The sequence below is a fragment of the Carlito syrichta genome, unplaced genomic scaffold (assembly GCF_000164805.1).
Source record: "Carlito syrichta isolate Samal-C Ts95f unplaced genomic scaffold, Tarsius_syrichta-2.0.1 Scaffold301878, whole genome shotgun sequence".
NCBI lineage: Eukaryota > Metazoa > Chordata > Mammalia > Primates > Tarsiidae > Carlito > Carlito syrichta.
Genome location: NW_007245974.1, coordinates 214,597 through 230,760, shown reverse-complemented (window position 1 = coordinate 230,760; position 16,164 = coordinate 214,597). Strand labels below are relative to the sequence as shown.

Below are 16,164 nucleotides of genomic sequence, written 5' to 3'. Positions count from 1 at the left end.
CTCACCCCACCCGCCCACCCACAGCCACAGCCCCAAGCCCAGGACTGGCTCACAAGGGGGCTCTTTGTTATTCCATAGGGAGATCCAGGCATTGAAGGCCCCATCGGATTCCCAGGACCCAAGGTGAGTTGCCCTCAGCCAGAGGGCTGGGCTCAGCCTCATGGCCCCAGCATTGTCTGGGGTGAGCTCCCCCCATCCCTGCCTCTGCCTCCAGCCCACCTGCCCCTGCCCTGTCACCAAGGAAGAAAAGCACCTTGATTGCTGGAAGGTCATTCCAAAACCCAGTGTCAGCCTGACCCCTGGCCCAGCCTCCTCCACAGACTCTTTAGAATCCCGGTTGCCAGAGACACCACGGGCCCTGCCTGTTGTGTCCCAGCAGGGCTTGTCTAATTCCCTGCTGTTTTCTTCTGTCCCCAGGGTGTTCCTGGCTTCAAAGGAGAGAAGGTGAGTCTCCTCCTGAACAGACAGCAGCATCCACTGAAGCCCATTGATCACTCTGGAGGCACAGGCCTGGGCTTTTCTTGGTGGTGACTTTAGGGGTCCTGGGGGCCCCTCAGGCTGCAAACTTGGCCCGAGGGCCATGCTTGTGGCCCAGAAACAGGATGTCCATGGTGCTGAGAGGCACTGTACTAATGACCTTGCTTTCCTCCTGCACAGGGTGAATTTGGAGCCGATGGTCGCAAGGTAGGTGGGCTGGCCTGGTGAAGTCCCACCGTTCTGCTGCTCAGAGGGCACAGGAATTGAGCTTCATGGGCTCCCCTTTTCCTTCTTTCTCCAGGGAGCTCCTGGTCTGGCTGGCAAGAACGGGACCGATGGACAGAAGGTAGAGTGGGGCCGGGCATGTCACTGGGCCTGGTCTCACGGGGACATCCCACCTGCCCAGCAAGGCCCCCAGATCTCACCTGACTTGGTGGTTTTATATACACATGTGCACACATGCAAACACACATGATATAGAGCACTCTATGCTCTCGTGCCCAGTCATTTCCCAGAGAATCATACTACCTCCGGAGATGGCGCCATGACATCTGGGGAATCACATGCTCACTCGTCTGCTGAACAAGAGCACCACAGCTACACTGCAGAAGTGGCCTGGACCGTGCCTTGGCCACTGCACATGCCAACCCCAGAGTCTCCCACCCTGATGCCTCTTCCACCCCTGCTTCTCTTCCAGGGCAAGCTGGGACGCATCGGGCCTCCTGGCTGCAAGGGAGACCCCGGAGATCGGGTAAGTGTGGCCTTGTGTTCTTCATTTAGACTTCGGCTCTTGGGCTCTAAGGTGCCAGGCCTGGTGGGTAGGCGGGCTGCTGCTGCCACAGAACTTGGGCATCACTAAAGCCAGGTTCTCCCTGCAGCCCAGCCCCTCCATGCCTGTCCCTGACCTTGGCCCCAGGATCAGCTGTAGTCAGGTTCACAGAATGGAACACCCACAAATGCTTCTGGGTTACCTGCCAGCCCCAGTATTGGGGACACCCAGAGCTACTCCATGTGTGCTGGGCTCACCTCTCATCCCTCTTTCTCAGGGCCCTGATGGTTACCCGGGAGATGCAGGAAGCCCAGGGGAGCGAGGAGACCAGGGTTCCAAGGTAGGTAGTTGACCCAGGTGTGGGCTTGCAGGGCAGGCTTGATCACCCCTTTCCAGAGGACCTGGGATTCTCCTGCCCAGGCCTTGCCAACTTGTGGTTAACGCTCTGCTTATTGGCTTCACAGCAGCCCAAATGGGCATCAGCAACAACCCACGCTCCTCCCAGTTGCAGTCATGGGGAGCCCCACTCAGCCAGGTTTTTTGTGGGAAGATCCTTGTGCTGCTGGGCTCTGTCCTCTCAGGCCACTTGCAGGGTCATGTTGTCCCTGACTGCCCAGGAGCCCCGAGGGCCTTCCCCTGGGAGCCTGGTGCTCAGACCTGGGACTGCACACTTCCTGCCTGCCCCGCCAGACCACAAGTCAGAGTCTGACTGAGTTCCCTGTGCAGATGCACAGAGATCTCACCCCACAGCAGCTGGGCTCCAGGCTGGCACTGAGGTTCTATTAGCTGCTTGCCGAGCCTGCCCACTGCTGGGCATCCTGACTAGAGACATGAGGTTGATTTCTGCAAACCCTTCCAGGGGGATCCTGGCCGCCCAGGACGAAGAGGACCCCCAGGAGAGAGTGGGGCTAAAGGAAGCAAGGTGAGCTCCTACACTGTCATCTACCCAAGCCCAGCCATGCTCACTACCCACACAGAGGATGGACTGCCATGCTGACTGCCGGTCTATGCTCTCACCAGAAGTGCCTTGCTGGGCTGCAGAACATGGGAAGGGATGGGAAGGATGCGCTAGGTGCCCTGAGCCTGCAGCCAACTTCTCTGACTAGACACCTCACAAGCTTCTCCTGAGCATGAGGGGACATGGCAGGCACCCCCTTGCGCCGAGGCAGCCCTCCTGGCAGGCAGTGGGGGCTACACTGCATAGTCGACTGGGCATAGCCATTTCCTGTGGCCCCATGTCAGGTCCCTGTGGCCACCTCCAATGTTTTCTCTCTTTTCAGGGTTATCAAGGCAACAACGGAGCCCCAGGAACTCCCGGTGTGAAAGGCGCCAAGGGCGGGCCTGGGCCCCGCGGACCTAAAGGCGAACCTGTGAGTTCATGCTAGCCCTACAAACCTGGGAATCCAGAGCCCCTTCAGCCTGCACAGCCACCACATCAGTATCCCCATTGCAGTTCAAGGAAGGGCCATTGATGAGTGGCAGGTGGGGTTACAGGTGGGACCCTGTGTTGACCGGGTGCAGCCAGACCCTGCACTCTGAAGTGGTTCTTACAGAATGCCCCAAGAGCTAAGGGTGAGGCACATATATGGATCCCACAGAGTCCTAAGTCCACCACCACTGCCCCAGCATGCTTCTGCAAGGTGACAGGCCATCTCAGGGGTGATGCTCCAAGGGGACATGGTCCCAAGACGAGGCCTGGCCTGGAAGTAACAGAAGTGACCACAGGCCCATCACATCACCTAAAGCAGGACCCATCTGAACTCACGACCGGACCAGGACCCATCCTTCCTAAATCCTGGGCTGAGGAAAACTGAACCAGCAGAGGACAAGGGCTTGGAGCAGAGCCCAGGGGTGCAGGTTGAGGCTTCCAGAAGGAGCCTAGGACTGCGGTCCCCAGACCCCAAAGCTAGAGTCCTCCTGGGGAGGACAGAGCATCATGCCCCCGAGTGGATGGCACAGCCCCCCTCCTTCCAGGGGTTTCCAAGGGCTGTGGGAGCAGCCCCCACACAACAACATGCCTATTCTTTGCAGGGACGCAGGGGAGACCCTGGAACCAAAGGCAGCTCAGGCAACGACGGCCCCAAGGGGGAGAAGGTGGGTCATTGTATGGACGGGCCATGGGGTGGGTGGAGCCACCACTGTGTCTGCGTCTGCACTGGGATTGCACTGTTTTTCCACCAGGACAATTTAGCCTTAGTTCAGCTGGAACAACAGCAGCTCCAGGTCTCACACCCAAGGGGAGATTCCTGCACAGTCTGAGAAAGTGGGGGGCAGATGGGGAGACTCCCCACTCCAGTTCATCTCATGCATGCTATGACAGCTGTGCAGGCTGTGCACTGCCTAACCCATGACAAACACAGAGGCCTGGTGGCTGTCGCAGCCCTCAAAGATGGTGCTAGAGGGGCCTGTGGCAAAACCCACTGCCACCAGCTTCCCACAAGACAGGGGTGAGGGGCTTTCTTCTCACAGAGGTGGGCAGGTCTCTACCCACTCTGGAAGTGACCTCTGTGGGACTATGAGGCGGGGTGAGTGGAGCCTCAGCCACAGGTTGTGAGAAGGGGCTGTACCACGTCACTCACAACCCAACCCTCACCCTACACACCTCCAGTCACACCCACCTCTTGGATGAGACCAAATTGGGCCTCTCTTTCCACAGGGGGACCCTGGCCCTGAAGGATCTCGTGGCCTGGCTGGAGAAGTCGGTAACAAAGGAGCCAAGGTATGTGGAAGGGGTGGTGGGGGCACCCAGGACCCAGCCTGTCCCTCCCCTGCCTGTGCCCCTCCTCTATCCAGCAAGCCCCTCCAGGCCTGGGGGGTCAGGACAGAGCCAGGGCCTCCTGGAGGGCCACAGGGGCCCATGCAGACCTCAAAACTAGATCCTATGATGTCCACAGGATTGAAGTGGGATCTCCGAGGTGCTACCACCAGTCAAAAGGACCCCAATCTCATCTCTTTCTTTCCAGGGAGACCGAGGCCTTCCTGGACCCAGAGGTCCCCAGGGGTCTCCTGGGGAGCCCGGAAACCAGGTCAGTGGCAGGACGTGGTTCAGGGCCCCGTATCCTCCCACCTCATGATCCACCCACCCCATGGCACCACATGGGTTCCCTGTCTGTGGGTCGGACAGGCTGGTGATGGCCACTGTCTCCATGGCTAACTCAGGCAGAGGGACTGGGGTTGGAAGCCAGGACTTGTCCCCCTCCATATATCACCTCTACCCCAGCCCCGGTGCCCTGAAGGACCCAGGTGAGGATGTGGAGGAGGTAAGAGGCCTGTGAAGAGGAGGAACTGGGTCACTCAGGCCCTCCAGATGCGGAGTCCCTAGCCCCCACGGGCAGCACGAGGGCAATGTAGTCTGATGGTCAGAGCTGGGCTGGGCATGCCAGACAATGCTGGGCATGGGTCGGTCCCCATCAGTGCCAACTCTCCGATTTCTTTCCTGTCCTCAGGGATCTCGGGGAGACCCTGGTGATGCTGGACCCCGTGGAGACTCAGGACAGCCAGGCCCCAAGGTACTCACCTCCCCACCCAGCAGGATGGATGAGTGCAGGGCGGCTGCCCACAGAAGCAGCCAAGAGAAAGGGTGGGGGTGCAAGCTGGGGACCCTGCTACCTCCCATGGGCCTCAGGCTGGGCCTAAGCCTGCTGTTTGAGGCTATAGAGTGAGGCTGGGAGTGGACCCGGCCTCCTGGGAGGACATGGCAGGGAACAGATGTCCTCCTCACCCCCCTCCTTCAACAGACCCTCAGGTGTGGGGTTGCGCATCCTCCCACAGTGGGGCTCTGGGGGTGACTAGCCACAAAGGCACAATATGGTCTAAGCATCATCCTCTCTACATGTGAGTGGCTTCTGGGCCTCTCAAGATATGAAGCCCTACCCAGAGGGGATCAGGGCTGGGCTGACCCTGAGGCCCTCCCTGCTCACAGCCTACCCCAGGCAGCACCTTTCCCTCACATCCACTCCAAGACCCCCCTCAGCCTTGTTGGGTATAGCCCACCCCACCCCCAGTTTACACCTACTGACTTAGCCTCCTCCTCCAGGGAGACCCCGGCAGGCCTGGATTCAGCTACCCAGGACCCCGAGGAGCTCCCGTGAGTCATGGCGTGGGATGGGAGTTATGGGAGCAGGGAAGACATTATCAGGAGGGTCCTAGAGGCTGCTAGTAACTCCCTCGAGGCCCCCTCTGCCCAAGAAGGTATGAGGCCCCTCCTGGGGGACTGCGGTGGGGGTGAGGATGGCGCAGAGTCACCTGATAAAGGCACATCCAGCCAGGCACCAGGAGACGCAGCAAGGACAGCATCTCGGCCCAGCCCACTGACAGGAGCAGGGTGCAGCCAGAACACAGTATGGTCCCTGCCAAACTGTACACGAGCTCTATATGAGTTCTGACAACCAAGACCATCCCAAGGAAAGGATCTTGGGTACAGAAAACTGCTGGCTTCCAAGGCCAGAATGCTGGGCTCCAAGGCCAAGTCACCTTGACCTTTGTTTGCTTCACAGGGAGAGAAAGGCGAACCTGGCCCACGTGGCCCTGAGGTATGTGGGGCCCTGTCATGTTCAGGCCCTTTTCTGCTCCCACTCAGGTTGGGGGGGTCTACTGCCCCCCTGCTGTGGCCAGGAAGCCATCACAGGCTGGTCCCTGTTCCCCAAGGCTGGATCACACAACCTCTGCTGAGCTCTGGGTGGAGGCCCCCCAACCCACAAGTCGAGATTTGCCTGGAAACCATGTAAACGTTTCCATTTAGCAGACCCTGAGTCCCCAGACATGTATTTCCTGATCAGAATCTCACCCATGCCCCTGGAAGGCTGTAGAGGGTCTTGGAGGGGAGAGAGAGGTGGCCTGCCTTGGACTAATGCTTGTCCTGGGTCACAGGGAGGCCGAGGAGACTTTGGCATGAAAGGAGGACCCGGGAGCAAAGGAGAGAAGGGAGAACCTGTGAGTTGTGTCCAAAGCCTGGGAGTGGGGGTAGGGGGCAGAGAGGGTCCTGGAGATGGGGCATGTGCATGGCAGGGAGCCAGGTGGCCTGGCCCTGCCCTGAGCACCCCCCAGTACAAGATAAAGGATGGACTGTGATAGACAGATGGATGTTAGATGGACAGGCGCTTGAGAAGGGCTGGGCAGGTGGGTAGATGGGAGAGTAGGTGGGAGGATGATGGGTGGGTGCAGGTTGGGGTGGGGAGGTGAGTAAGTATGTAAGGGTGGATGGACCAGCTGTGGGTCAAGGATGCTGTTCAGCCACCATCCCTGGTTGTCCCTGTGCCTCTACTGGCCCCACTGTTCCCAGGCCAGGTTCTAACAGTGGCACATGGGTGAGGGAGCATGGGGCCACATAGAGTAGTCATTGAGGCCTACCTGCCCTTATTTCTTTTCAGGCAGATCCTGGTCCCCCTGGTGAGCCAGGCCCTCGGGGGCCAAGAGGAGTCCCAGGACCTGAGGTAGGCAGAGGCCGGGCCCTGTGACCCGACTTCAGTACAAGACAGGCAGGCCAGCACACACCCAGGCCTCTTAGCCTTGGGGAAGTGGGTGGTGGACGCTGACAATCCTTTCATCTCACCATAATCCTTCCTCCCCCAGGGTGATCCTGGTCCCCCTGGAGACCCTGGCCTCACGGTAGGTGTTACTTGGGGTGGAACCAGCATCCCTGTCTGAAACATCTCCACCCTCCTAAAACTCAGAAACCAAGAGCAGCAAGGGAAGGGGAGGGTCGGCAGAGGGGTTGGAGGGCAAGGTCAGCTGGGAAGGTCATCAGGGGAGGTCACAGAGCAAAGTCAACAGGGAGAGGTCAGAAAACAAGGTTGGCAGGGAGAGGTCAGAGGGCAAGGTCAGCAGGGAAGGTCACAGTAAGATCAGCAGGGAGAGGTCAGAGAACAAAGTCGGCAGGGGAGGTCAGAGGGCAAGGTCAGCAGGGAGGTCATGGAGCAAAGTCAGCAAGGAAAGGTCAGAGAACAAAGCAGCAGGGAGAGGCCAGAAGGCAGGACCAGCAGGGAGAGTTCACAGAGCAAAGTCAGCAGGGAGAGGACAAGGTTGGCAGGGAGAGGTCAGAGAGCAAAGGTGGCAGAAAGAGGTCAGAGGGCAAGATCAGTGGGGATAAAACTCCATCAGGTGGCTGGTCTTGGGCCCCATGAGGGATCTGCACCTTGGGTTGACATGTGTGTTGCAGGAATGTGACGTCATGACCTATGTGAGGGAGACCTGTGGCTGCTGCGGTGAGTCGCCACTCATGGGGTCAGGCCCATGCAGCACTCATAGAGGGGCAGGGGTGCAGCAGGGCAGGTCATCACTGAGTCTGCGCCACACACTGGGCTCTGGGGTATGGGGTCTCCAGCTCCCAGCTCCTACCCACTGACTGCCACCCCACAGACTGCGAGAAACGCTGTGGTGCTCTGGATGTGGTCTTCGTCATCGACAGCTCTGAGAGCATAGGCTACACCAACTTCACCCTGGAGAAGAACTTCGTCATCAACGTAGTCAACAGGCTAGGGGCCATCGCCAAGGACCCCAAGTCAGAGACAGGTCAGTGTGGGTGCAGTGAGAGGCCTGTCCAGGTGGGCAGGACGCACAGAAGTCCAGACTCATTCCTGATGGAGTGTTGTAGCCTGGCTGGGGCACCCTAAGGACCCTCACACTTTGTGACTTGCAGGGACACGTGTTGGCGTGGTGCAGTACAGCCACGAAGGCACCTTCGAGGCCATCCAGTTGGACGATGAGCGCATCAACTCCCTGTCCAGCTTCAAAGAGGCTGTCAAGAACCTGGAGTGGATCGCGGGTGGCACCTGGACACCTTCCGCCCTCAAGTTTGCCTATGATCGGCTTATCAAGGAGAGCCGGCGTCAGAAGACCCGTGTGTTTGCTGTGGTCATCACAGATGGGCGCCATGACCCACGTGATGATGACCTCAATCTGCGGGCACTGTGTGACCGTGATGTCACAGTGACAGCCATCGGCATCGGTGACATGTTCCACGAGAAGCATGAGAGCGAGAATCTCTACTCCATCGCCTGCGACAAGCCACAGCAAGTGCGCAACATGACACTCTTTTCCGACCTGGTGGCTGAGAAGTTCATCGATGACATGGAGGATGTCCTCTGCCCGGGTGAGCTGTGGGGAGCTGTGTAGGCAGGTTGCCAGAAGGGCTCGGGGTGCGGGCATACAGGCCCAGGAGCAGTGCACCCTCCTGCCACCAACCAGTGAGCCCAGGGCCCCTTGTCTGAGGTATCTCAGACAGGGAGGGGGCATTTTGGGGTGGGCAGAGTCAGGTCAGCAGGTAGCAGGAACTGACCATGGCCCTGGCCTTTTCTCTTTTTTAGACCCTCAGATCGTGTGCCCAGACCTCCCCTGCCAAACAGGTAATGTGGGCACCCCCAAGTCCCCAGTCTAGCAGAGCCAGCAGCGTCCTTCCTCCCCAGGGGCCAGGGCTGGGTAGATTGGCTATGTGGGGACCTCAAGGCCATGCCACTGTGAAGGCCGCTCCTTAGATGTCCCCAGGACCCTGGCACAGCTAAGGAGGGCCCTGGGGAAGGGCACCTCCCAGGGGCATGTGGATAGCATCTTGAGTCCCTCCCACCTGGCACCTTGGGGTGGGGGGCACTACCAGCCTCACATGGTGCTTAACTTATGGCCACTGGTCTTGAAAGCCAGTCCATGGGCTTTGCGATCTCCACACCACCTGGGAGGGACAGATGGGCTGCATCTCCCACAGCCAACTGTGCATTCACTACTTGGGAGGAAGCCCTGGATTCAGGAAATAAAATGACTGGTTTAGAACCACCCGGGAGGCAAGTACACCAACACCCATGTGGTGGCCAACCATTGCTTGCCTCCAGCTCTGTCAGCCTCAGAGCTGCCACAACTGCCATTCCTAGGAGTGGGGCAGCTTGCTCATGGCAGCCTGTGTCTCCTGATTTAGCTGTATCTGTGATCCATGTGGCTGTGGGGCTGGAGCTAGGGGTGCACCAGAGAGGTTCCACTGGGGCTGGGTAAGGGGACTGTTCATGCTCTGATACACCATGGCTGCTGCTTCCATGGTCACCACTCCCATGGTCACCACTGCCTAGACCCAGAGGAGATGATTGGGCGTTGGGAGCCAAGGGCATTGACAGCCAGCCCTGTTTCTTCCCAGGAATGTTGAGTTTGGAACCCTGGAGTAGGATCTAGGAGATGGGAATGCCATGGAGATGGGGTGGAGGGTCCAACCCGAGGACTGTGATCAGGACACCTTGGGATCGGCACTCTGTATGGGGCTTACCGTGGGAAGTCACCACATCCCCAGAACACACAAGGGCAGGATGTGTGCCCAGGTGCTGTGCAGAGAGGTCCTCATTGGACAGGGTAGGCCCCAGGCACATTCACAGGCCCTGTGATGCCAAGGGAGAGAGATGTTTGAATTTGGGTTGGGGTCCCCAAACACACTCTGGCAGGGACCTTTCCCAAGGACAGGCTCCCAAAGACAAAGCCGTGTCTTGCTCTTAGCCCCAGGTTGGCTGGGGATGGCCACAGGGTGCTCAGAGCCACCTAGAAACCCGTGATGCTGCCTGAAAGTACTTGCCTTGTCTCTGCCCAGGGCAGGAGCTGGGGCTGCATGAAGACGCCACCAGCTGTAGGCCCCTCACCCCAGCTCCTCCTGAGCCCTGTATGGCCCCCAGGTGAGCAGGCGCCCTTCCCCGGGTAGGCAGCATCTGGCCGCACGATGCAGGGTGCTGTGACCCTGCCTCCCAAGGTGCTGGAGTCCTCTCCAGGGTCCACCATGGTCTGGTGGTAATATGGATACATCAGCATGGGGTCAGCTGGGCCATCAACGACCCCTTGGCCAGCAGCAGCTGGCATTTCCATCTTGCTCTTGGTCTTGGTCTTGGTCTTGGTCTTGGTCTTAATCATGGTGAAGAAGCTTTGTGTTTCTCCCATTAAGGGTAATGTTCACGGAGGTGCTTCATAGACTTTATCAGGTTGAGGACGTTCTCCTCCACTCTTGGTTTTTATCATGAGTAGGTGGTAGATTTTGTCAAATCCTTGTTCTACATCTGTTGATGTGTCATGTGACTTTTCTTCTTTAACCTGTTGATGTGGTGAGCTACCTTACACTAATTGATTTTGAATGTCAAACCAGCCTTGCATCCCTGCAGTGAATCCCATGGGGCTGTGGTGTGCAATTATTTTTATACATTGTGATATCTGATTTGCTAATATTTTGTGAGAACTTTTGCATCTATGTTCATGAGCGGTCTGCAGTCTTCTGTTCTTGTGATGTCCTTGTCTGCTTCTGGTATTGGGATGCTGGCCTCATAGGGTCCTGCAGTGGTTCCAGGATGGTGGCTTCTCCTAAGATGGTGACCTGGGGACAGATATGGTGGCTCACACCTGTAGCCTCACCACTTTGGGAGGCCAAGGCAGAAGAATCACTTGAGGCCAGGCTTGGACAACAAAGTGAGACCCCGTCTCAAAAAAACAAAAAAAGATGGTGACCTGGGTCAAGCAGATTGCCCCTCACTGGGGGAGGATCACACAGACTGCCAGAGGGTCATGGTGAAGGCAGGCAGGGAGGTAATGGGGGCTATTGCAACACTGGCTTCCGTTGAAGACTTCAGGACCCAACAGTGAATGATGCAGCCCCTGGAGAGCTCCCCACCCCAGAGCCCCCACCACCCTTCCACTAAACTCTCAAAGCTCATCCTCCTTTAAAGCTATTCGAGGTTTCAAAGTGAATTGGACACTGGCTAGAGGAGACAAGGCAGACATAGCATCAAGACACGTGTCTACCAATGTGCCCTGGCCATGCATCCTTGGGCACCTCGGACACTGGGTGAATGCTACTAGCTGCAGCCTGGCCCTGATCTTCTATGTTAGATATCCCTGTCTACTCAGAAACCCAACCTCTCTGAGGCTTGTACCAGTCCAGTGATGGCCTCAGTGGTGTGGAGACCGAGAGTATCAGAAAAACAAGCTAGATACAGGCTCAAGGCCATTAAGGCGGGTTTTATTCCAGGATAGCAGCTGTAATAGGGAGAGGTGCCATGTAACCTAAGCTCCACAGGTGACAAAGAAAGCAGGAGACATCTCAGAGGCTGGATCTGCTCAGGGCTCTGACGGGCTGGTCCCTACCACCAGGTGTCTGGGTTTGCTCACTGGTGTTTACCTGAAGGAGACAGGAACATTTCAAGTCTTCATGACAGCCGGGCTCGGTGGCTCAGCCTGTAATCCTGCGCCTTTGGGAGGCTGAGGTGAGTGGATTGCCTGAGCCCGTGGGTTCGAGACCCACCTGGGCAGCGAGACCTCATCTCTACAGTAAATCAAAAAATCAGCCAGGCAAGGTAGCGCATGCTTGTAATTCCAGCTACTTGGAAGGCTGAGGTGGAAGGATCGTCAGAGCCCAGCAGGTCGAGGCTGCGGTGGCCAGGAGCGGCCACTGCACTCCAGTCTGGGCGACAGAGTGAGACTCCAACTCAAAAACAAAAAACAAAAAAAAAAACAAAATCAAGTCTTCATGACCAGAGAGAGTGGAGCGAGTGAGTAGAGAGAGGATCACCAAGGTCAGCTCTTGCACTCTGCTGGCACTGGAAGCCAGAGAGAGATCTTCCTGGCTGTTTGCGTTTCAGAGAACTTTCTCAGATCCTTGAGAAGACCATTCTTGATGGTAGAAGATACACATCTAAATGGGCAGAGAAGGGGTTGGTTAGTGCCAGCTTTCTCAGGTGGGCATGGTAAGGGGGCTGGGGTCTTCCCGGGGTCACAGCCTAAAGACACTGGAGGCCCTGCTGGAGTTTGGTCGTGTCTCTCAGCGCAGGTTTGGACAAGCTGCTTTGTACCAAGAGGTTTTCTCTGGTCTGTGATGCCCCCTAATATACCGTCGCACCCCAGTCGCCTTGGCAATGTTGCTTTCTGCCATTTCCCCAATTCCTCCACCATCCCCCTGTGTCTCCTGATGAGCCTGAGACGCTGCCTTCTGCATCTGCTTGCTGACTCACCACCCTTCCGGCCCAGTCCTAACTCTGGTCTCCTCTGAGAGAGACACCCGAGGAGGGGCTGGAGGCCTGCCACACGTGCCCCAGGCCCTTAAAGTCTTCTCTGGACGCTCCCTTGCAGATGGACCACGGCCTGGCGGCGAGCCCCCGGTCACCTTCCTCCGCACGGAAGAGGGGCCGGACGCCACCTTCCCCAGGACCATCCCCCTGATCCAACAGTTGCTAAACGCCACGGAGTTCACGCAGGACCCGGCTGCCTACTCCCAGCTGGTGGCCGTGCTGGTCTACACAGCAGAGCGGGCCAAGTTCGCCACTGGGGTGGAGCGGCAGGACTGGATGGAGCTGTTCATTGACACCTTCAAGCTGGTGCACAGGGACATCGTGGGTGACCCAGAGACTGCGCTGGCGCTCTGCTAAGCCTATGGCTGCCCAGCAGTTGGGAACAACCCCTCTCCTAGGGCTGCCCACAACAAACTAGGGGCCAAAGGCAACAGGAATTTACTTTCTGTGGAGGCCAGAGGCCAGAACCAAGGAGTCAGAGGGTTGTGTCCCTCCAAAGGCCCGGGATGGGTCCCTCTGGCCTCTTGCAACTCCTGGCGGCCACCGCATTCCTTGGCTTGTGGCCACATCACCCAGGATCTGCCTCCATCTTCACGTAGCCTCTTCTTGGTGCTTTTGTGTCCTTTCCTCTTTTTATAAGGACACCTGTCGTTGAGTTTAAGGCCTACCCCAAGTCTCGGCTGATCACATCTCAAGATCCCTAACCTCATCCTGTCTCAGAGTCCTTCTTTGCTATGTGAGGTCACCTACCAGGATCTAGGAGTAGGCGTGGGCATCTTTGAGGGCCTTTATTCAGTTCTAATCCAGCTCTGCATTTGGGGATGGGGTGAGAGAGGAACACAGCCCAGGAACTTGAGAATGTCTCCCGGCTCAGTTCTGGTTCAGCCTCAGAAACAGGCCCCCCAGAGACCACAGCAGTCTGGCTGGGGCATGGGCACTGACCTGTGCCTGGTGGCTCTGGGTGTTCACAGCCTACCCGGTGCTGTGAGGAGACCGGTTGGGCAGAGGGAAGAGTCCTGGGGCAGGGAGTGGAGAAGAGGCTGTCAGTCCTGGCACCACAATGCATCTGAACTGAGTCATGCTCATGGGGACAAGCCACCAAAGCCACTTGCCAATGGTCCTAGGTGTCTCATCCTTACCCAGTCTCTAGGTAACTGAAAGCACAGTTAGGGGAGCATACATCAGGCTCTACTGTCAGTGTTCTGGGCAGCCCCAGGCCCCAATGTGGGCAGTCTTCCACTTGGGGGAATGACAGGGTGACCTATGGAAAAGTGCTGTCCCAAGGCAAGCCTAGGCCTGGGTACTCAGTATCCAAGGAGCCCTCATCCTCAGCTTGGCTTCTGCCCTTGCTCCCATCTAGGTGTCCCTTGTGCTCAGGGTATGACCATTTCTTGGGAGTGGGGTCTCTGCACAGAGTGGACTAGGCTGGACCTCAAGCCATATGAGCCAGCAGCAAGAGAAAGGAACTCCACAGGAGGGGGACCACAAAGCCCATGAACAACCCCGACCCCTCAGCCTCCCTGTCTCCTCCGGGCCCTGGGATGTTGAAGCAGTGAGGAAGACTTTCTCTCAAGACAGTTGTCCCACGGCATGTCTATCTCAGGGTTTGTGGAAACAACAGTGACAATGTTTATTAGTTCTGTGGGAACTTAGGAAGCTCTGAGGTGCCTGAGAACATTCTAGATGCTTTAAGCAGGATCTAGGGGTGCGGACCTTACAGCAGAAGCTGCTCTTGGTTTGCACAAAATAAGCTACCTCATTAACAAGCTCATGAGAAAAGAATCCTGTCTGCCAGCCTCACTGGCTGTGGGAAGGGGATCCAATGCTATCTGCATACCTTAGACCATCCCAAGTGATCGCCAGCAGTATTCACAGAGGAGTGGGTGTACTCGCTGCTTGTGGAGGTTGGATTTGCCTGTGGGTCAAAGCCAGCACCTGCAGGGCCCCTGAAACCAGGCTGCAGGTTGGAGTTTTTCGTGCCTAGGTTTGGAACCCCACTCTGAAAAGATCCCAGGGGTCGGCGATCCCGGTGGTTGGTGTACCTGGGAAGTGACTGCCCTTGGAGGAATCAGCCCTGTCCCTCCTATCCCCATCCCAGGAGCTATGTGTCCATGCCTGTGGAGGGTTGGAGGCTCAGCCTGTGATCTCTGGCCCCACTTGATGTCCATGTGTGTGGGGGTGGCCTGGCGCCTACCCCAGCTATAGCCTTACCCCCACTGCTCGGCATGTCCAGGGCTGGTGACCCAGGGGTGCAGGGGTCCCTTTGGTAGCAGGGAGTCTCAAGGTCGGGCCCACCTGGGCTGCCATAGAGGTCTGGCCGCCCTGTACCCACTGCTGTGGCCAGAAAGAGGGGACACTGACTCCTAGTCTTTCCAGGAGGGATGTGGCCCAACTAGCTCCAGAGGCTCTTGGGGCAGCTCTGAGATCGGCTGAATCAGAGGTTGAGCTGGGTCTGTCAGGGCTAGGGTCCTCCTGGGGTCCTTTGTTCCCCTACACAGATGGTCATCTTTCTGTGAGCAGTACGTTATTGGGCCAAGATATTGCTTAGCAGTGACTGGGAAGTTGGGAATTTGGGAGAGGGGTCGCTGCTGGAAGACTGCGTGGCTCAGGGCCACACTTCCGGGCTGCTTTGGTGGATGCCCGTGCAAAGACCATACCCAGGGCGGCCCGGGGGACAATCCTGCCCACAGCGACATTAGGTGAAGCCCCTCAAAGCCTAGCAGTCCGTTGGGGGCTCAGGAGGTGGGCTGCAAGTAGGTGAGGGTTGGGTGGGTGAGGCTGGAGGGGGCAGGGTGGGGGCAGGATCAGAGTGGGTGGGTAGGGCGCAGTCAAAGGGGGTGGGCCCAGAGGGGGCACAACAAGACAGGCTGAAGGGGGCGTGGCCTCTGCCCCAGGACCCGGCCTGGCCCCTCCGCGCCCAGCCCGTGCCGTCGCGTGTTCCCCGCAGAGCTGTACGTGGCGCAGTGCACACAGCGGCCCGTAGATATCGTGTTCCTGCTGGACGGCTCGGAGCGACTGGGCGAGCAGAACTTCCACAAGGCCCGGCGCTTCGTGGAGGAGGTATCGCGGCGACTGACGCTTGCGCGCCGGGACGACGACCCGCTGAACGCGCGTGTGGCGCTACTGCAGTACGGCGGCCCCAATGAGCAGCAGGTGGCGTTCCCGCTGAGCGCCAACCTCACCGTCATCCATGAGGCTCTAGAGGACGCACGCTATCTTAACTCCTTCTCGCACGTGGGCCCGGGCATCGTGCGCGCCATCAACGCCATCGTGCGTGGTGCACGTGGCGGGGCCCGGCGGCACGCTGAGCTGTCCTTCGTGTTCCTCACCGACGGCGTCACGGGCAACGCCAGCCTGGACGAGGCAGTGCACTCTATGCGCAAGCAGAACGTGGTGCCTACTGTGGTGGCCGTGGGTGGTGACGTGGACATGGATATGCTCACCGCGCTCAGTCTAGGCGACCGTGCTGCCATCTTCCGCGAGAAGGACTACGACAGCCTGGCACAGCCCGGCTTCTTTGACAGGTTCATCCGGTGGATCTGCTAGTGCCTCCCTGCCCGCGGGGTCCGCCGGCCCGCGTTCATGGTGCTAACCAGACCCTCCCGGTGCCCACCGCCCTGCAACTCGGGATCCCTGCATCCGCGGGTGGGGTGGGCACATTCTGAGGGAAGCTTGGATAGGGGCACTGCGCACCCCGAGGCTCTACCCACCTCTCGCTCCACCCGCTGGGTCCCTGCACCCCCCCAGCCCTGACACCCCAACGCCATTGTCCCTCCTCCATCCTGCCCCGCCAGCCCCCGATTCTCAATGCCCACACTCCCAGGCGGCCCCCACTCCAGACTCTGCCGGCCCTAACCCAGGCTCGTGCTGCAGTCCCATGGCCACTTCTGAAAGCTCCTGCCAGCC

General features: G+C 58.3%; 1 protein-coding gene across 2 annotated transcripts in view; it reads left to right on the top strand.

Annotated features, from left to right (window-relative positions):
* The window catches only part of COL6A2 (collagen type VI alpha 2 chain), a 20,349-nt gene extending 4,469 nt beyond the window's left edge, over positions 1-15,880 (top strand). Inside the window, exons 6-27 of one of the 2 annotated variants that reach the window (XM_008055543.2) lie at positions 79-123; positions 418-444; positions 658-684; positions 779-823; positions 1,175-1,228; positions 1,524-1,586; positions 2,106-2,168; positions 2,527-2,616; positions 3,278-3,340; positions 3,903-3,965; positions 4,210-4,272; positions 4,693-4,755; positions 5,283-5,333; positions 5,743-5,778; positions 6,116-6,178; positions 6,616-6,678; positions 6,818-6,853; positions 7,404-7,449; positions 7,604-7,756; positions 7,884-8,336; positions 8,551-8,589; positions 15,206-15,880. In XM_008055543.2, the coding sequence (XP_008053734.1) occupies positions 79-123; positions 418-444; positions 658-684; positions 779-823; positions 1,175-1,228; positions 1,524-1,586; positions 2,106-2,168; positions 2,527-2,616; positions 3,278-3,340; positions 3,903-3,965; positions 4,210-4,272; positions 4,693-4,755; positions 5,283-5,333; positions 5,743-5,778; positions 6,116-6,178; positions 6,616-6,678; positions 6,818-6,853; positions 7,404-7,449; positions 7,604-7,756; positions 7,884-8,336; positions 8,551-8,589; positions 15,206-15,804 (2,205 nt within the window). In that variant the 3' untranslated portion in view covers positions 15,805-15,880. Of the gene's footprint in view, positions 1-78; positions 124-417; positions 445-657; positions 685-778; positions 824-1,174; positions 1,229-1,523; positions 1,587-2,105; positions 2,169-2,526; positions 2,617-3,277; positions 3,341-3,902; positions 3,966-4,209; positions 4,273-4,692; positions 4,756-5,282; positions 5,334-5,742; positions 5,779-6,115; positions 6,179-6,615; positions 6,679-6,817; positions 6,854-7,403; positions 7,450-7,603; positions 7,757-7,883; positions 8,337-8,550; positions 8,590-12,319; positions 12,640-15,205 lie in introns of those variants that run through there. The other variant, XM_008055544.2, reaches the window with a different exon arrangement.
* Positions 15,881-16,164: the final 284 nt, after the last annotated feature.